Source organism: Cetorhinus maximus, chromosome 9, assembly GCF_964194155.1.
Source record: "Cetorhinus maximus chromosome 9, sCetMax3.hap1.1, whole genome shotgun sequence".
In the NCBI taxonomy this organism is placed as follows: Eukaryota; Metazoa; Chordata; class Chondrichthyes; order Lamniformes; family Cetorhinidae; genus Cetorhinus; species Cetorhinus maximus.
In genome coordinates, this window is record NC_135887.1 from 109,133,291 (window position 1) to 109,153,760 (window position 20,470).

The 20,470-nt window shown below is 47.3% G+C and overlaps 1 protein-coding gene across 2 annotated transcripts in view; it reads left to right on the top strand.

Annotated features, from left to right (window-relative positions):
- LOC144684243 (putative oxidoreductase YjmC) overlaps positions 1–20,470 on the top strand; it is a 63,145-nt gene that overhangs the window by 6,746 nt on the left and 35,929 nt on the right. For both annotated transcript variants that reach the window (XM_078547880.1, XM_078547881.1), the window contains exons 2-3: positions 9,941–10,089; positions 19,593–19,781. In XM_078547880.1, the coding sequence (XP_078404006.1) occupies positions 9,941–10,089; positions 19,593–19,781 (338 nt within the window). The remainder of the gene's footprint in view (positions 1–9,940; positions 10,090–19,592; positions 19,782–20,470) is intronic.

The window sequence follows — 20,470 nt, forward strand, 5'->3', positions numbered from 1 at the left end:
CCAACCCTCTCACCACAAACCCTGATACCCTAACACCCTCATCCCAAACTCCAATACCACAGCTCTCTCACCCCATACCCCAAAACCCCAACCTCTTCACCCAGTAACCTCACCATAATATTCCCTACCCAAATGTCCTCTCACCCCAATACCCACTCACTCTATACCTCAATACCCTAATCCACTTACCACTCATAGCTCAACTCCCAACAATGACAACCTGTATTCATACAGCACTTTTAGTATAGTAAAACGTTCCTAAGTGCTTCACTTAGGAGCATTATCAAACAAAGTTTATCACTGAACTACATGAGGAGATAATAGAGAAAGAAGATGGTCAAAAGTTTGATCAAAGCGGCAGGTTTTCGTGAATATGTTAAAGGAGAGTCAGGGATAGGCGGAGAGGTTTAGCAAAGGAATTCCACAGTTTAGGACCTTGACAACTGAAGGCACATTCACCAATAGTAGAGAAATTAAAATCAGGAATGCTCGAGAGGCCAGAATTAGATGAGCACAGAAATATTGGAGGATTGTAGAACTGGAGGCCATAGAGAGATTTGAGAATTTTAAAATTGAGGCATTGCCTAACTGGGAGTCAATGTTGAAGAGCAAACACAGCAGTGATGGATTAGCTGGACTTAGTACAAGTAAGAGTGCAGAAAGCAAGAGTTTTAAATGATTTCATGTTTACAGAGGGCAGAACATGGGAAGGGGCAAACCAGGAATGCATTGAACATAAGAACACAAAAAATAGGAGTCGGACAGTCTGTCCCTTGCACTACGCTACCATTCAAAAAGATCATGGCTAATCTGATCGTGGCCTCAACTCTACTTTCCTACCTGCCCTGCAGAACCCTGACTCCCTCATCGATCAAACACCTGTATATCTCAGCCTTAAATATTTCAAATAACCCAACCTCCACAGATATATAGGGTAGAGAATTCCAAAGATTAATGACCCTCTGAGAGAAGAAATTCTTCCTCTTCTCTGTCTTATATGGGAGGTCACTTATTCTGAAACTGTGTTCCCTAATTCCAGATCCCCACAAGGGCAAATATCATCTAAGAATCTACCCTGTCAAGCCGCCTCAGAATCTTATGTTTCAATAAAGTCACCTCTCATGCTGAACTCCAATGAATAAAGGCCCAACTTGCTCTACTTTTCCTCATAAGACAACCTCTTCATCCCAGGAATCAACGTAGTGAACATTCTTTGAATTGTCTCGAATGCAAGTATATACCTTCTTAAATAAAGAGACCAAAATTGTACGCAGTACTTTACGCCCTGTTGTACAGTTGTAACAAGACTTCCCTACTTAAATACTCCATTCCCCTTGTACTGAAGGCCAATATTCCATTTATCTTCCTAATTAATTGCTGAACCTGCATGCTAGCTTTTTGTGATTCATGTATGAGGACATCCAGACCCCCCTGTAGTATTCTGCAGTATCTCTCCATTTAAATAGTATTCTGTTTTGCTATTCTTCCCACCAAAGTGAGCAATGTCTTGGCCAGGATTTTATAGCCCCATCGCGGCATATGTACTCCCGACAGATGCGATGAGCCATTTAAATCTCCATTCAGTTCGGCGGGACTGTAATATCCCACAGGGAGGGGCCGTAAAATCCTGGCCCATATTTTCCTACATTGTACTCCAACTGCCTAATTTTTAACCACTGTCTTAACCGATACCGATATTCCTTTGCAGACTCTTTGTGTCCTTCTCACAACTTGCTTTCCCACCTCTATTTGTATCATCAGAAAACTTAAATATATTACTTAAAGTCCTTTCACCCAGATCATTAATATGGATTGTAAATATTTGAGGCCCCAGCACTGATCCTGGGAGAGGATCTTCCGGTCGGCGAACAGGGGCGGGGCCCACTCGCCGACGTGTAAAATGACGGGGGATGACGTCGGGCGGAACTCCCGACGTCACCCTGTATCATTTCCATTTTCAGGTCGGCGGTGGCGCAGCCGAATCAGCTGTGTGCCCGCCAACCTGTCAATGGCCTATTGAGGCCATTTAAAAAGTACTTAACGTCATTAATGGACCTGCCTGTCCAACCTTCAGATTGGCGGGCAGGCTGGGAGCCCTGGCGGGCTAAAGAAAAAGCATGAAACCTCATCCATGGGCGAGATGAGGTTTCATGAAGGTTTTAAAATATTTAATAAAGGTTTCAGTAAAAGTGATGGACATGTCCCAATTCATGTGACAGTGTCACATGAGGGGACATGTCAGGGAAATTTTGATATCGTTTCTTTAACATTTTTAAATTTGGAGCCGATCTCCCTGAGGCAGCACTTAGCTTCAGGGAGATCAGTGTTCTCTTTCGCGCAAATGCACGAAAGAGCGCACTCCTGGCTGAAGGAATCCCCTTCCCCACCGCCTGCACAGGGAGCATAGCGCTTCCTGGCAGACGTCACGCTGGGTGGGCCTTAATTGGCCCGCCCACATAAAATGGCGGCGCACCCCCGATCGGAGGCGCCGATCGGAAGTGCGCCTCCCGCGCCCGCTCCTGTCCTTCCCCCCCCCTAACGGGGGAAAATTTTTCCCCTGGTTGCAGTTTAAAATGGACCATTTATCTGACTCTCTGTTTTCTGTTAGTTAGCTGATCCTTTATCCAGGCTAATATGTTAACGCCAACATCATGAGCTCTTGTGTAGTACTTATTGAAAGCCTTTAATCCAAGTAAACTACATATCCTTGTTCATCTTCATCCACCCTGCTTGTTACATCCTCAAAGTCAAACATGATTTCCCTTTCATAAAACTGTGTTGACTCTGCTTAATTGTATTATGATTGTCTAAATGTCCTGCTACTACTTCCTTAATAATGGGTGTATTTTATATACTGTATATATCATATATTGTATATATTGTGTAGATAGTGAGTATGGTGTGTATTATATATTTTATATACATCATATACTGTGTGTGATATATTACGTATATTGTACATAGTGTATATTGTTTACAAGTATGTGTTGTGTATATTGTATGTACTGTATATATAGTATATATTGTGCACATTATTTATTTGATATACAATGTATATAGTGTATACTGTGTATACCATATATAGTTTATATTCTCCACTTTGTAAATGTTGCCATCTGCAAACAACCATCTGACTTCGACCAGGCCATTGGCAGGAATCATCTTAGGCACAATGTCAATAGACATATATCATATCTTGTGTATATTGTACATTTTATATATATATATATATATTTGTAGATTACATATCTTATATATTTTTATTTTGTACCCTTTATGTACATATTGTATATGTTGTATATATTCTATATATTGTATAATTCTGTTCGAACCTGCTCCTTGAGGGTGAAGTTCCCGCTGTGAACACACGGGCCGCGGATCCCCATGGCAACCGGGTTCGGAACCCCCGAACCCCGATCACCCCGAACTCGGGACCCGGGGGGTGGGGGAGCAGGACGGTCACCGAGAGCTGAAGGGTCCCGGCGGGGTATGGCCAGGTAGAGGGAGACCCTAAAACCCCAAAATCTCCGTCCCTCAGTCTCAGTTATCAGCCCCTCTGTCCCTCAGTCCCTGTGTCCCTCAGCCTCAGTTATTAGTCCCTCTGTCCCTCAGTCCCTGTGTCCCTCAGCCTCAGTTATTAGTCCCTGTGTCCCTCAGTCCCTGTGTCCCTCAGCCTCAGTTATCAGTCCCTCTGTCCCTCAGTCTCAGTTATCAGTCCCTCAGTCTCAGTTATCAGTCCCTCTGTCCCTCAGTCCCTGTGTCCCTTAGTCCCTCAGTCTCAGTTATCAGTCCCTCTATCCCTCAGTCTCAGTTATCAGTCCCTCTGTCCCTCAGTCCCTCAGTCTCAGTTATCAGTCCCTCTGTCCCTCAGTCTCAGTTATCAGTCCCTCAGTCTCAGTTATCAGTCCCTCTGTCCTTCAGTCTCAGTTATCAGTCCCTCTGTCCCTCAGTCTCAGTTATCAGTCCCTCTGTCCCTCAGTCCCTCAGTCTCAGTTATCAGTTCCTCTGTCCCTCAGTCTCAGTTATCAGTCCCTCTGTCCCTCAGTCTCAGTTATCAGTCCCTCTGTCCCTCAGTCTCAGTTATCAGTCCCTCTGTCCCTCAGTCCCTGTGTCCCTCAGTCTCAGTTATCAGTCCCTCTGTCCCTCAGTCTCAGTTATCAGTCCCTCTGTCCCTCAGTCCCTCAGTCTCAGTTATCAGTCCCTCTGTCCCTCAGTCTCAGTTATCAGTGCCTCTGTCCCTCAGTCTCAGTTATCTGTCCCTCAGTCCCTCTGCAACTCAGTCTCAGCTATCAGTCCCTCTGTCCCTCAGTCCTTTCTGTCCCTCAGTCTCAGTTATCAGTCCCTCTGTCCATTTGTCCCTCGGTCTCTCTGCCACTCAGTCTCAGTTATCAGTCCCCCTGTCCCTTAGTCTTAGTTATCTGTCCCTCAGTCCCTTTGTCCCTCAGTCCCTCTGTCCCTCAGTCTCTGTTATCAGTCCCTTTGTCCCTCAGTCTCAGTTATCAGTCCCTCTGTCCCCTTGTCCCTCTGTCCCTTGGTCTCAGTTATCAGTCCCTCAGTCCCTTTGTCCCTCAATCTCAGTTATCTATCCCTCAGTCCCTTTGTCCCTCAATCTCAGTTATCTATCCCTCAGTCCCTTTGTCCCTCTGTCCCTTCTGCCCCTCAGACTCAGTTATCAGTCCCTTTGTCCCTCAGTCTCAGTTATCAGTCCCTCAATCCCTTTGTCCCTCAGTCCCTTTGTCCCTCAGTCTCAGTTATCTATCCCTCAGTCCCTTTGTCCTTCAATCTCAGTTATTTACCCCTCTGTCCCTTTGTCCTTCAGTCCCTTTGTCCCTCAGTCTCAGTTATCAGTCCTTCTGTTCCTCAGTCCCTTTGTCCCTCAATCACAGTCATCTATCCCTCAGTCCCTTTGCCCTTTAGTCTCAGTTATCAGTCCCTCAGTTCCTTTGTCTGTCAATCTCAGCTATCTGTCCCTCAGTCCCTTTGTCCTTCTGTCTCAGTTAACTGTCCCTCAGTCTCAGTTATCAGTTCCTCTGTCCCTCAGTCCCTCTGCCCCTCAGTCTCAGTTATCAGTCCCTTTGTCCCTCAGTCCCTCAGTCTCAGTTATGTTCCTCTGTCCCTCAGTCCCTTTGTCCCTCAGTCTCAGTTATCAGTCCTTCTGTTCCTCAGTCCCTTTGTCCCTCAGTCCCTTTGTCCCTCAGTCTCAGTTATCAGTCCCTCTGTCCCTCAGTCACAGTTATCAGTCCCTTTGTCCCTCAGTCCCTCTGTCCCTCAGTCTCAGTTATCAGTCCCTCTGTCCCTTTGTCCCTCTATCCCTCAATCTCAGTTATCAGTCCCTCTGTCCCTCAGTCCCTTTGTCCCTCAATCTCAGATATCAGTCCCTCTGACCCTTTGTCCCTCTGTCCCTCAGTGTCAGTTAGCAGGCCCTCTGTCTGTCAGTCCCTTTGTCCCTCAATCTCAGTTATCAGTCCCTTTGTCCCTCAATCCCTCTGTCCCTCAGTCTCAGTTATCAGTCCCTCTGTCCCTTTCTCCCTCTGTCCCTCAGTCTCAGTTAGCAGGCCCTCTGCCTCTCAGTCCCTTTGTCCCTCAATCTCAGTTATCTATCCCTCTGTCCCTTTGTCCCTCAGTCCCTTTGTCCCTCAGTCTCAGTTATCAGTCCCTCTGTCCCTCAGTCTCAGTTATCTGTCGCTCTGTCCCTTTGTCCTTCAGTCCCTCTGTCCCTCAGTCTCAGCTATCTGTCCCTCAGTCCCTTTGTCCTTCTGTCTCAGTTAACTGTCCCTCAGTCTCAGTTATCAGTTCCTCTGTCCCTTTGTCCCTCAGTCCCTCTGCCCCTCAGTCTCAGTTATCAGTCCCTTTGTCCCTCAGTCCCTCAGTCTCAGTTATGTTCCTCTGTCCCTCAGTCCCTTTGTCCCTCAGTCTCAGTTATCAGTCCTTCTGTTCCTCAGTCCCTTTGTCCCTCAATCACAGTCATCTATCCCTCAGTCCCTTTGCCCTTTAGTCTCAGTTATCAGTCCCTCAGTTCCTTTGTCTGTCAATCTCAGCTATCTGTCCCTCAGTCCCTTTGTCCTTCTGTCTCAGTTAACTGTCCCTCAGTCTCAGTTATCAGTTCCTCTGTCCCTTTGTCCCTCAGTCCCTCTGCCCCTCAGTCTCAGTTATCAGTCCCTTTGTCCCTCAGTCCCTCAGTCTCAGTTATCAGTTCCTCTGTCCCTCAGTCCCTTTGTTCCTCAGTCTCAGTTATCAGTCCCGCAATCCCTTCGTCCCTCAGTCCCTCTGTCCCTCAGTCTCAGTTATCAGCCCCTCTGTCCCTCAGTCCCTTTGTCCCTCAGTCTCAGTTATCAGTCCCTCAATCCCTTTGTCCCTCAGTCCCTCTGTCCCTCAGTCTCAGTTATCTGTCCCTCAGTCCCTCTGTCCCTCAGTCTCAGTTATCTGTCCCTTTGTCCCTCTGTCTCTCAGTCTCAGTTATCAGTCCCTCTGTCCCTTTGTCCACTCATCTTAGTTATCAGTCCCTCTATTCCTCAGTCCCTTTGTTCCTCAACCACAGTCATCTATCCCTCAGTCCCTTTGCCCTTCAGTCTCAGTTATCAGCCCCTCAGTCGCTTTGTCTCTCAATCTCAGCTATCTGTCCCTCAGTCCCTTTGTCCTTCAGTCTCAGTTATCTGTCCCTCAGTCCCTCTGTCCCTCAGTCTCAGTTATCAGTTCCTCTGTCCCTTTGTCCCTCAGTCCCTCTGCCCTTCAGTCTCAGTTATCAGCCCCTCAGTAGCTTTGTCTCTCAATCTCAGCTATCTGTCCCTCAGTCCTTTTGTCCTTCAGTCTCAGTTATCTGTCCTTCAGTCCCTCTGTCCCTCAGTCTCAGTTATTAGTTCCTCTATCCCTTTGTCCCTCAGTCCCTCTGCCCCTCAGTCTCAGTTATCAGTCCCTCTGTCCCTTTGTCCCTCAGTCCCTCAGTCTCAGTTATCAGTTCTTCTGTCCCTCTGTACCTCTGACTCAGTTATCTGTCCCTCAGTCCTTTTGTCCCTCAGTTCCTCTGTCCCTCAGTCTCAGTTATCAGTCCTTGTCTCCCTAAGTTATCAGTCCTTCTGTCCCTTTACTCCTCTGTCCCTCGGTCTCAGTTATCAGTCCCTCTGTCCCTCAGTCTCAGTTATCTGTCCATCAGTCCCTTTGTCCCTCAGTCCCGTCTGCCCCTCTGCCTGTTATCTGTCCCTCTGTCCCTTTGTCCCTCAGTCCCTCTGTCCCTCAGTCTCAGTTATCAGTCCCTCTATCCCTTAGTCCCTTTGTCCCTCAATCTCAGTTATCTATCTCTCAGTCCCTTTGTCCATCAGTCTCAGTTATCAGTCCCTCATTCCCTTTGTCCCTCAGTCCCTTCTGACCCTCAGTCTGTTATCTGTCCCTCTGTCCCTTTGTCCTTCAGTCCCTCTGTCCCTCAGTCTCAGTTATCAGTCCCTCTGTCCCTCAGTCCCTTTGTCCCTCAATCTCAGTTATCTATCTCTCTGTCCCTCAGTCTCAGTTATCAGTCCCTTTGTCCCGCAGTCCCTCTGTCCCTCAGTCTCAGTTATCTGTCCCTTTGTCCCTCTGTCCCTCAGTCTCAGTTATCAGTCCCTTTGTCCCTCAGTCCCTTTGTCCCTCAGTCTCAGTTATCAGTCCCTTTGTCCCTCAGTCCCTTTGTCCCTCAGTCTCAGTTATCAGTCCCTCTGTCCCTCAGTCACAGTTATCAGTCCCTTTGTCCCTCAGTCCCTCTGTCCCTCAGTCTCAGTTATCAGTCCCTCTGTCCCTTTGTCCCTCTATCCCTCAATCTCAGTTATCAGTCCCTCTGTCCCTCAGTCCCTTTGTCCCTCAATCTCAGATATCAGTCCCTCTGACCCTTTGTCCCTCTGTCCCTCAGTGTCAGTTAGCAGGCCCTCTGTCTGTCAGTCCCTTTGTCCCTCAATCTCAGTTATCAGTCCCTTTGTCCCTCAATCCCTCTGTCCCTCAGTCTCAGTTATCAGTCCCTCTGTCCCTTTCTCCCTCTGTCCCTCAGTCTCAGTTAGCAGGCCCTCTGCCTCTCAGTCCCTTTGTCCCTCAATCTCAGTTATCTATCCCTCTGTCCCTTTGTCCCTCAGTCCCTTTGTCCCTCAGTCTCAGTTATCAGTCCCTCTGTCCCTCAGTCTCAGTTATCTGTCGCTCTGTCCCTTTGTCCTTCAGTCCCTCTGTCCCTCAGTCTCAGTTATCTGTCCCTCAGTCCCTTTGTCCTTCAGTCCCTTTGTCGCTCAGTCTCAGTTATCAGTCCCTCTGTCCCTTTGTCCCTCAGTCCCTCTGTCCCTCAGTCTCAGTTATCAGTCCCTTTGTCCCTCAGTCTCAGTTATCAGTCCCTCAGTCCCTTTGTCCTTCAGTCCCTCTGTCCCTCAGTCTCAGTTATCAGTCCCTCTGTCCCTTTGTCTTTCAGTCCCTCTGTCCCTCAGTCTCAGTTAGCTGTCCCTTTGTCCCTCAGTCTCAGTTATCTGTCCCTCTGTCCCTCAGTCTCTTTGTACCTCAGTCAGTTACCTGTCCCTCGGTCCCCTTGTCTCTCAATCTCAGTTATCAGACCCTCTGTCCCTTTGTCCGTTGGTCTCAGTTATCAGTCCTTCTATCCCTTTGTCGCTCTGCCCCTCTGTCCTTTTGTCCCTCTGCCCCTCAGTCCTTTTGTCCCTCTGTCCCTTTGTTGTCAGTCTCAGTTATCAGTCCCTTTGGCCTCAGTCAGTTATCAGTCCCTCAGTCCATCTGTACCCCTGTCTCAGTTATCTGTCCCTCTGTCACTTTGTCCTTCTGTCTCAGTTATCAGTCCCTCTGTACTTCTGTCCATCTGTCCCTCTGTCCCTTTGTCCTCTGCGCCTCAGTCATTTAGTCCCTCTGTCCCTTTGTTCCTCAGTCTCAGTAATCAGTCTCTCTGTCCCTCAGTACCTTTGGCCTCAGTCAGTTATCAGTCCCTTTGTTCCTTTGTCCCTCAGTCCTTTTGTCCCTCAGACTCAGTTATCAGTCCCTTTGTCCCTCAGTCCCTCTGTCCCTTTGTCTCTCAGTCACAGTTATCTGTCCCTTTGTCCCTCAGTCTCAGTTATCAGTCCCTCTGTGCCCTTGTCCCTCAGTCCATTTGTCCTTCAGTCCCTTTGTCCCTCATTCTCTGCCTCCTTGTCCTTCAATTTCTGTCCTTCAGTCTGTCCCTCAGTCCCCCGCCCCTCTATCCCTCAGTCCCTTTGCCCCTCAGTCTCAGTTATCAGTCCCTTTGTCCTTCAGTCTCAGTTATCAGTCCCTCTGTCCCTTTGTCTCTCAGTCCCTGCCTCCTTGTCCTTCAATTTCTGTCCTTCAGTCTGCCCCTCACTCCCCCTGCCTATTTGTCCCTCAATCTCTGTCTCCTTATCCCTCAGTTTCTGTCCTTCATTTTGTCCCTCAGTCCCCTGCCTCTCAGTCCCCTCAGTCTCAGTCCCTTTGTCCCTCAGCCTGTCTCCTATTGCTCAGTGCCACAGTCTCAGTCCCTTTATCTCTCTGTCCCATGTCCTTAGTCCCTGTCCCTCAGTCTCTATCCCTCAGCTCCTCAATCTGTGTCCCTCAGTCCCTTTCCCTCAGTCTCTGTCCTTCACTCTCAGTCCCTCACTCTCAATCAGTACCCTTGTCCTTCATTCTGTCTCCTTGTCCCTCAGTCTCCATCCCTCAGTCTCTGTCTCTCAATTTCAGTCCCTCCTCAGTCTCAGTCCCTAGTCTCAGTCTCTCAGCCTTTTTGCCCCTCAGCTCCTGTCTCTCTGTCCTTCAATCCTCTCAGTCTCTCTCTCAGTCCCTCTGTACCTCAGTCTCTGTCCCTTTGTCCCATTAGTCCTTCAGACCTTATCTCCCTCTCCATGTACTGCCCTGATTATTATGAGCAGGTTCAGTTGCTGATGTGGGCACTATGTGATTGATGTTTTCACTTCAAAAGTTGAATATGTGATATGTGTTTCAGGTACTTGGTGGCTCGCACGGATATGCACCAGTTCATTGAATGCTGTATGAAAGCAGTGGGAGCCAAGAGCAGCCATGCTCTAGCACTGGCTGATGTGTTAGTGGAGGGAGATTATCGAGGACATTACAGCCACGGACTCAACAGGCTTGGTGGGTGGATCTGCAGTGATGGAACAGTAGGGTTGAGGCCGGCTCTTCATCGCATCAATAGATGGAACATTTAATAGCTCTTTGCCAAAGAAATGTCAGGGTTTATGAAACACTGTTGAGAAGCAGCTTCAGCTTTACTGAACACTGTAAAAGAAGGTGACCAGTGAATCCCAGGGATGTGTGTTCAGGAATGGGACATCTAGGGGATGGGAGATCTGGGGAGGGGGTTGTTTGGAATTTGGGGGAATGGGGGTTCTGGCGATGAAGGATCTGGAGAATGAAGATGGGGGCCTGGGGGAATGAGTGATATGGGGATCGATGGTTATGAAGGACAGTGGATCTGGAGGATGAGGTATCTGGGCATTGGGGATCTGGAGGATGTGAAATCAGGAGGATGAGGGAGAGAAACATCAGAATATAGGACTTAGGAACAGATTCAGGCCATTCAACCCTTCAAGCCTGCTCCATCATTTAATACGATCATGGCTGCTCTTATTGTCGTCCCAACTCCACTTTCTGGTCTGCCAATGCCCACTGCTCCACCCTGCCCCCGCCACAAACTTTGACTCCCCTGTCTATTAAAAATCTATCTAATTCAGCCTTGAATAAATTCAGTGACTCAGCCTTCACTGTTTTCTGTGCAATAGGATTTCCAAAGATTAACAACCTCTAAGAAAAAAATATTCTCGTAATCTCTGGGCAGAATTTTACATCCCACAGTCGGGTGCACACCTGGCCAGATGGGCGTAAAATAGCACGCAATGACTTCGAGTGAGCACCCCAGCATCATCGTGTACTCGCGCGATATCTTGGTCAGCAGGCATGAGCGGGTGCTGGAGTTTCCCCCACCATTAATTAAGAAGCCACTTAAGGCCATTAAAAAGTCAATTGACACTGATTTTTCCATGCCCGTGTGATTTCAGGCTCGTCACATGGGCAAACTGGGCAGGAGGCCAGCCGACAATTTAAGAAACCTCATCCACAATGGAATAAAAGTGATGAGCAGCATTGCCGGTGTCAGTAGTGGGGAGTTTGGTACATATTTTGCTGCTGGTGACCTATTGGTACTTGGCAGCCTCATCTCTGTTCGGGGCTTCATTGTTAGCATTTCCAGGCTTCATTTCAGATCTCCATGGTGTCTCCAAGGCCCCCAGAGGATTCAGACTGTGTGGACCCTTCCAGGTATCAGACAGCCTTCTGTTACCCTGGTAATGGGGATTGTGGTCTCCACTTGTGGCACTTCTTCTGAGGAGGAAGAGAGGGGCAGAAGGGAGAGGAGGCCAGGTGTCCCATTGCAGCTTCCAGGGGAGGGACCTGTGGGAGGAGAGGAGCAGGCACAAGGGGCGCAGGGCCAGCAGGAAGTCCAAGGCAGAAGGGGCCGCAGAGGACGCCACTATCCTGCTGCCAGGGTTTACAAGCGGTGATGCAGTTACCTCAATATGTTAGAGGTGCAATGCCGAAGGAGGCTCCACCTCTCAAAGGAGACAGTGACCTTCATTGTCTGATGATTGGGCCTGAGATTATTTCGACTTTGTGGGTGGACACCCCATGCCAATGGCTCTGAAGGTCACAGCAACCCTCAACTTCTATGCCTCTGGCTCTTTTCAGGAGTCACTGGGGGATCTTTGTGGAGTCTTCTAATCAGCTGTCCACAGTTGCGTCAAGCTGGTGACAGAAGCTCTGTTCAGGTGGTAACTGACCTTTATTCTTTACCGTACGGACAAAGCCAGCCAGGCTGAGCGAGCCAGAGGCTTTTCAGCAATTGCTGGGTTTCCCCGCGTCCAGGGTGCCATCGACTGCACACATGTGGCTATCAAGATGCCAGCGAGTCAGCCGGGTGCCTTCGTCAACAGGAAGGGATTCTACTCCATGAACGCGCAGATAGTGTGTGACCCCAGATTCTGCAAGTCTGAGCAAGGTACCCTGGCAGCTCCCATGACGCTTACATCCTGAGACAGTCTCAGGTGCCGAGGCTCTTCAGTGCTCCAGCCTGACTGGATGGATGGCTGCTGGGTGACAAGGGCTATCCATTGAAAAGGTGGCTCATGACATCTCTCCGCCACCCAAGAACAGAGGAAGAGAAGCTTTACAAGACGACTCATGCCTCCACAAAGGCGGTGTTAGTGAGGACCATAGGTCTTCTCAAGATGCACTTCCAATGCCTGGGCCATTCAGGGGTGCACTACAATACCACCAAAGTGCATGTCACTGTTAGTGGTTGCATGCTGCACTCTTCACAATCTGGCACTGGCAAGGGGGGGACCCACTGGAGGAAGAGCATCTTGACGCAGTTGCACAGGCCACAGATGATGAGTCCAGTGGTGAGTCAGAAGAGGAGCATGGTGAGGAGAACGCTGAGGGCGTGGAGCCAGACCTCGGTAACCTCCAGGGAGGCAGGGATGCCTTGATCCAACGCTCCTTCAGCTAGGTTACTAAAGATCAGCTTCAACCTCATGCCAGGGCTGCCGCCTCCATCCCAGATGTCTGAAACGGCCCTTTCATTTGCACCCAAAGGCCACTCAATGCTTGTGCAATAAAGTATCCAGCCACTCATGTCCAGCATTACATACTGGCGTACCCTGCACCAGAAAGAAAAAATATATAGGCCATCAGAACCAAAGCAAATTTAATGTTATCATCACATTGAAATCATTATGATATTACAATTACTGGTGTTCATGTCCACACCAGTAGATGTATAAACCAAAAATAAATGAACAGAAAATCACCCATGAACTGTCCCTCTCATGCTCATGGTGCTTTAAGCTTATGTTTGCGAGTGCTACGTTTTGGTGCCGCTGGACATCCAGCATCTTCTGCCTAATGGACGACTCCAGAGGCACCAATATGCACTGACATTCTAGTCACCAATCTAATGCCCATCGTAGTGCTGGTATCTGCATTGGTGCCTGCTTCAGAGAGCGGGTGTGACACCGGCACAAGTGAAATCCGGTGGTCCTCCAGCGTCAGGGGTGGCTCTTCGACATCCGGACAGTGAGTGCATGCTTCCAAAACTAAAAGGGACAACAAGAACATGTCATTAGTTTAAGTCATCACACTGTCGCTGTGCATGCCAGGCACCCGGGTGAGACAATGGATATCTGCATCATACTGCCATTGTCTTTCAATGATCAAGGGGGACTCCAGGTTTGAGGTTCCCATCAATGAAGAGGCTAGACTAGAATGGTTGCAAAATCCGAAACTTTCACCTCTGTGCAATGCGCTCTTACCTTCACCTGGCACCCCCCACCCCTCCACGCACAGTTGCACAGGGAGCATGCCCGCTCCCGAGCTCTACGGCATCCTGCTCGGATCTGCTGAGCAGCAGCAGGTTGGGTGGGTCTCTGCCTGTACGTGACCTCTCTGCTTGGTTATGGCTTGTCTTCTCCTGAAAGGACAGAGGAGCATTTTATTACTCCACTCTCTACCTGCAGCGCCATTGCAGCCTGGCCAACCCCAGCTGAGGAACACCTCGCATGGCACATCCAAAGCATGGCACTTGAGCCGCAAGGCACTCAGTCCAAGCAGCCAGGGCTCACCCCCTTGCCCAGCTCTGGTATCATTGATAGTTGGCAGTCAGACTCTAGCACCCCTGAGGTGCGCGGAGGGATGGCCAGCTCTTAATACTTCTGCACACTGACCCATGCCAACAAGGTACTCACCCTTCCTGAGTGCAGCAGGTCATTGAACTACTTCCGGCACTGCACCCATGTGCGCCACACCACGTCATGGCTGCTCACCAGCGCTGCCACCTTCTCCCATGCCCTTTTTGTGAGGTGCGGTGGCCTCCTCCTCCTATCTCTGGAGACAAGGGTGTCCCTCCTGGCAGCCACCTCCTCCAGCAGGACCGCAAGGCACTCATCTGAAAAGTGGGGGGCTGAGTGCCCACCTGACCTGCCCTCCCACCTGGCATCTCCAGCAGTATTCGGCTCCATCAAGTCAACACAGAACAGCTGTCCTTCCGAGTTTTTAAACCGGCTGCTGGGTCGCCATTGGACCCAGCGGCTGACAGGACCCTGCCCGTGCTCAGCCCTTCCCGACCGTGTTTCATGCTAGGCGGGTCTTAATTGGCCCACCAACATGAAATCACGGTTGGGAGCCAATCACAGGCGGCGGGCCGATTCCCAGCTGCTCCCGGTACCGCCGACTGCGTCTGCCTGCTGACCTCAAAATTTTTCCCTCTATTTGAAATGGGAGACCCCATATTTTTTTTAAACTGTGTCTCCTAGTTCTAGTTCCTCCCACAGGAGGAAACATCTTCCCAGTATCCACCCAATCAAGTCCCCTCAAGATCTTATACGTTTCAAAATGATCACCTAATCTCCAATCGTTATAGGCCCAACCTGTTCAACCTTTCTTTATAAGTCCTTCATCCAAGGAATGAGTCGAATGAACCTTCTCTGAATTGCTTCTAGTGCAATTATATCCTTTTTTCAAATAAGGAGACAAAAATTGTACACAGTACTCCTGATGTGGTCCCATCAAGACCCTGTAGAGCTGCAGTAAAACTTCCCTACTTTTATATTCCATTCCTCTTGCAATAAACACCAACATTCCATTTGTCTTCCTAATCACTTGCTTCACCTGTATGCTAACTTATTGTCATTCGTGTACAGATCCTCTGTACCATTGAGTTCTGCAATCTCTATTTAAATAGTATACCGCTTTCCTATCCTTCCTGCTAAAGCGGACAAGTTCACATTTTCCCACATTCTACTCCATCTGCCAAATTTTTGCCCACTCACTAAACTTATGCATATTCCTTTGTAGACTTTTTACCTCTTCTCGACAACTTACTTTCTCACCTACCTTGATGTCATCAGCAAATTTAGCAACAATATATTCGGTCCCTTCATCCAATCATTGGTGTGAATTGAAAATAGTTGAGGCCTCAGCACTGATCCCTGTGGCACTCCACTATTTACAGCTTGCCAACCCGAAAATGACCCGTTTATCCTTAATCTCTGCTTCCTGTTAGCTACTCAGTCCTTTATCCGTGACAATATATTATCCCCTATACCTTGAGCTCTTATTTTGTGCACTAACCTTTGATGAGCACCTTATCAAAAGCATTTTGGAAATCCAAGTACAACACATCCATAGGTTCCCCGTTATCCACCTTGCTTGTTTCTTTTTCAAAGAGCTCAAATAAATTAGTTAACACGACTTTTCTTTCACAAAACCATGTTGACTCTGTCTGATTGCATTAAGATTTTCTAAGGAATTTTGGAAGATGCCTTTACTATATATGCAGCCACTTATTTTAAGATCCTAGGATGCAGGCCATCTGGTCCTGGGGATTTGTCAGCCTTTAAGTCTAATAATTTTCCCCGTACCTTTTCCCTGGTGATAGTGATTGTTTTATGTTCCTCCCTGCCTAACGCCTCTTGATTTTCAGGTATCTTTGGGAAGCTTTCTAAGTCTTCCACAGTGAAGACGGGCATGAAACAGCCTGTTCCACTCTCCCGCCATTTCCTTGTTTTCCACTATCAATTTCCCAGACTCTCCCTAGAGGACCAACACTCACTTTATTTACTCTCTTTTTTAAATACTTGTAGAAACTCCTATTGTCTGTTTGTATATTTGCAGCTAGCTCTTTCTCATACTCTAATTTTTCCCTCTTTATTATTTTTTAAATCTTTCTTTGCTGGTTCTGTTTCCAGAGGTCACCAGTAATGGTTGTTGGCTTAGTACAAAGAGGAGAAGAGTCAATTCTCTCTTAACTCTAAATTCGCTTTATTCACGTCATTAGATCATCTACATATAGCTTATACGTCTGGTTAAATATAGACATGCAGTTTACAGCAGGTTATACAGGATCTAAACGCACACCCACTAGGTTTCTCTGACGCTCCCTGAGTGGTCACAGAATATAAAAGCTAATACCCGAAAAGGAGAGCTGATGCTGGCCAGGCGTTCCGTTCTCTCTCTCTTGCGTGTCTACGTTGCTGACGTAAGTTCTTCCACTTCTGTAATGGCTGGTCTCTGGAGTTCTCGCTGCCTCCACGCCCAAAACTCTCTATTCTTATACTGAATCTTATCTCTTCAAGCTATGCTGTCTCTCTCCTTGCTTGCCTAGTCTGTGGCATCTTCTCATTAGCTCTGTCCCAAGAACTTAGGTAGAATTACCTCATTACTCCTTTCCTAAATAAGGACTTGTGTCTTATCACATTCCCTTTGTTTTCCAAGAAACTCAGCTACTTCAAACCGGTTCCAGCCAGCTCAGGTCAGTGGTTGGAATCAGGTTATTTCAGGTCAAAAGTTGCTTTTGCCTGTGTCAGCAGTTCGGCTGCAGCCCCTGGCCAACAGTTCTTAAAATCTGTGCAATCTTCTGACCAGCCACTAATCTTTGCAGAATTGTAGAGTGTTTCTTTCAATTTGATACTATCCTTAGCTTCCTTGTTTAGCCATGGATGATGCATCCTTCTCAAAGAGTCTTTCTTTCTCGCTGGATAAATCTTTGCTGAGAGTTATTAAAATCTCCTTAAAAGCCTGTCACTGTATCTCTACTGTCTTACTTTTTAATCTAGTTTCCCAGTTCACTTTAGCCAACTCTGCCTTCATACCTTTATTTAGTTTAAAACATTAGTCTTAGACCCACACTTCACCCCTTCAAACTGAACATGAGGTTCTATCATGTTATGATCGCTGTCACCGAAAGGCTCCTCTACTATGAGGTCATCGATTAATCTTGTCTCTTTGCACATTACCAGGTCGAGAATAGCCTGCTCCCTATTTGGCACTAAAATGTACTGCTCTAAGAAATTGTCCCAAATATACTCTATGAATTCAATTTCCAGGATACCTTTGCCAATCTGATTTGTCTAATCTACATGTAGATTAATATCACCTATGATTATTGTGGAACTTTTCTTACACACCCCATTTATTTCTTCCTGCATACTTTATCCTACAGTATTACTACTGTTAGGAAACCTTTAAACTACCCCTATAAGTGACATATTATTTTTTATCTCTACCCAAACTGATTCTACATCTTGCTCTTTCGAGCTAAGGTTATCTCTCACTTCTTTTACTAATGTCATCCTTAATTAACAGAGCTACCCCACACCTTTTCCTAACTTCCTGTCTTTCCAAAATGTTAAATACCTTCAATATTGAGGTCCCAGGCTTGGTCCCCTTGCAACTATGTCTCCATAATGCCTATCAGGTCTTACATATTTACTTCTATCAGTGCTAACAATTCACCCATTTTGTTATGAATGCTATGCACATTCAGATACAGAGCCTTTTACTACTTCACTGTTTTTGCAATCTCTGGTCTTATCTGCTGGTGCACCCCTAAATTTGTATGCTCTATCCCTTTCTATCATATTCTGATTATCATTACCCAAATCGTAACTACCCTGCTCTATTACCTTGCTGTTTCCCTTTGTCACATCTCCTCTCACATGATTCCTTCCCCCCACTGTTTAAAAACCTTTCTACCACCCTAGTTATACGTCTTGCCAGAACCCTTGTCCTAGCATGATTCAGTTGAAGACCATCCCAATGGTATGGCTCTCACTTTCCCCAGTGCTGGTGTCAGTGAGCCATGAATGGAAACTCATTTCTCCCGCACCAGTCTTTGAGCCGCTCATTCATCTCTCTAATCTTATTTATCCTACTGCAATTTGCTTGTGGCTGAGGTAATAATCCAGAGTTCTGTTTTTTTAATTTAGCCCCTAGCTGCTCATAATCTCTAAGCAGAGCCCTTTACTAGTCCTATCTATGTCATTGGTACTCATGTGGAGCACAACAACTAGATCCTTGCCTTCCCACTGCAAATTCCTCTCCAGCCCAGAGCAGATGTCCCAAACTCTGGCACTAGATGGGCAACACAGCCTTCTGGACTCTCGCTCTCAACTACAGAGGACTGTGTCTATCTGCCTGACTATACTGTCCACTTATACCACAGTATTCCTATTTACTCTCCCCACTTGAACGGCTTCCTGTATCATGATGCCATGGTCTGTTCACTAAGCCACCTTGCAGCCCCGCGCTCTCATCCATACAAGCTGCAAGAACCTTAAACCTGTTGAACAACTGCAAGGGCTGAAGCTCTCCCACTTCTACTTTCTCGATCCCCATACCTGCTTCACTCACAGTAATATTCTCCTACCCCTGACCATTGACCAAATCAGAAGACTCCATCCTTACCAGTGTGACTGCCTTCTCGAATAGAGTGTCCAGGTAACTTTCTCCTTTCCTGATTCATTACAGTGTCTGTAGCTCAGCCTGCTGCTCATTGGCTCGGCGCCAAAGCTCCTCGAGCAGCATACTCTTACTGCAGGTGTGTTTGCTGTGAATCACACTGGTGTCCACAAACTCCCAGATAGTTTAGTTGCCCTGCCATCTTTATTATGAGTTAATTAATTTATTTTCCTTAGTTAATTTATAATTAATAACCCCCACTACTACTAATAAATTTTACTATTGCTAGTAAAACTTACCACTACTAGTAAAACCTTACTAATAAATAACCCAAGTTTCGGAAGGTTCTTATTCTTAATATTTTAATTAACGTTATATTTACTCTGATTAAAATTCCCTAGTTTTGATAAGAGAAAAAGAGAAAATTCTCACCAACCAATTAATAATTTACCTTCTTTGCTGTTACGCCCTACTTTGATTTTCTTTGGAATGCTCTGAATCACCAGATTCACGCCCCCCACCCCCTCCCCCCCCCCCCCCCCACCCCGTCTCTTCAAACTTTCACCAGGTTCTCTAGGCTGCCCTCCATTCCTGAGAAACAACTTGTGTCTTCTACAGCTACTGGAGGCTGAAAAGGGTAGAAAAAGAAGTACTTCTTTCCCCTCTGCACCGATTTCCCACATGAACCAAATCCCCAACTATACACTACACCTATGTCTCACTCAAGCTTAGTCTCCTCTCCGTGCATCCCCTCACTCTGTGCAGTTTGAAAAAGTTGTCTGCTTATACAGAGCTTCTGATGAGTCGCTAGCCAGCTTAGCTTCCTGCTACAGTAATTAATGCCTCTTGAACTAACCACATGCAGCTGATTGGCAGATACTGAATGATGGGTGATCTGATAGATCAGACTCGGGATCTGGGTGTTGGGGAGTTGCTCCTGTTTCTCGGCCAGTTCTTTTCTGGAAACTGCAGTTGAATCTGCTATGAATTGCTCTCCAGATCTGCCCTCTTTCTCCCCTTCAACAATTTATAAAAAGCAGGGCAACCTGACTTCTCCCAGCTTGTGGCACCAACTGGGGAGTCAGCAATGGGTTGTGGCCCTACTGAGAAACACCTCAACACAAACAGTTTGTAGAGACCCTCATCTGTTCACACAAACACATTATTGGAAGCTTGTTGGGTTCAGGGTTTAGAGTCAGGGTTAGGTTTGGGATCAGTGATATGATTCTCACTGTTGGTTTGTGTGCATTGTATTGGGGTTAGGATAGGATTGGGTGTCTGAATCAGGAGTTATGGTCAGGGTAAGGGTCAGGTATATGATTTTCACAGTCGGTCTGTCTATATTGCAGATATGTATTTGAAAGACTTGAAGACTGGAATCTGTGCCAAGGATGGAGAGCCTGTTATTGAAAAGTCAACAGTGGCTACAGCATTGGTAAATGGCAATAACCTGATAGGGCCTGTGGTCGGCAATTTCTGCATGGATCTGGCTATTAAGAAGGCCAAAGAGGTGGGAATTGGATTTGTGGCAGCTTACGGTGAGTTAGAATACCAGGATCAGCAGGAGTTAGTTATGTGACCTGTTAATCCCTCTTTACGCTTTGAGCTGAAGGGACTGAGCCAATTATCATCAGGTGTTGAGCAGTTAGTCCAAAGTCACACAAATAACATTTCAGTGCTCTTAAGGTGAGTTGGTAGTAAAGTGGATTTAAAAAGGAAAAGGAATGTTCCAGAATTCATGAAACATTCATGACACAAACATTCAAAGTGGTAGATAGTGAAAGACTCACCTGGTGCATTGGGCCTCTTCCATTCAGCCCGGGAGAAATGGAGCAACATGGTCCCCCAAACACTGCCCACCCACAACCCTGGAGTAACAGAGAAACACAGCCCCCCAAAACACTCTCCACCCACAGCCTTGGAGTAACAGAGAAACATGACCCCACCCCGCACCAAACACTCCCCACCCACAGACCTGGAGTAACAGAGAAAAATGGCCCCCACCCCAAACACCCCCAACCCACAGCCTTGGAGTAATGGAGAAACGCGGGCCTCCCAAACCATCCCCACTCATAGCCCTGGAGTAACAGAGCTGCTTTTGTCTGCATTGGAGTGCTGCTTTAGGCTGCATTAGAGTGCTTCAGTCGGAGTTTGGTGAATGAGGGACTTTAAAATGTTAATTTCTATCTAAAGTCTAATCTTTCTTTAATTTAGCAACTAACTAAAA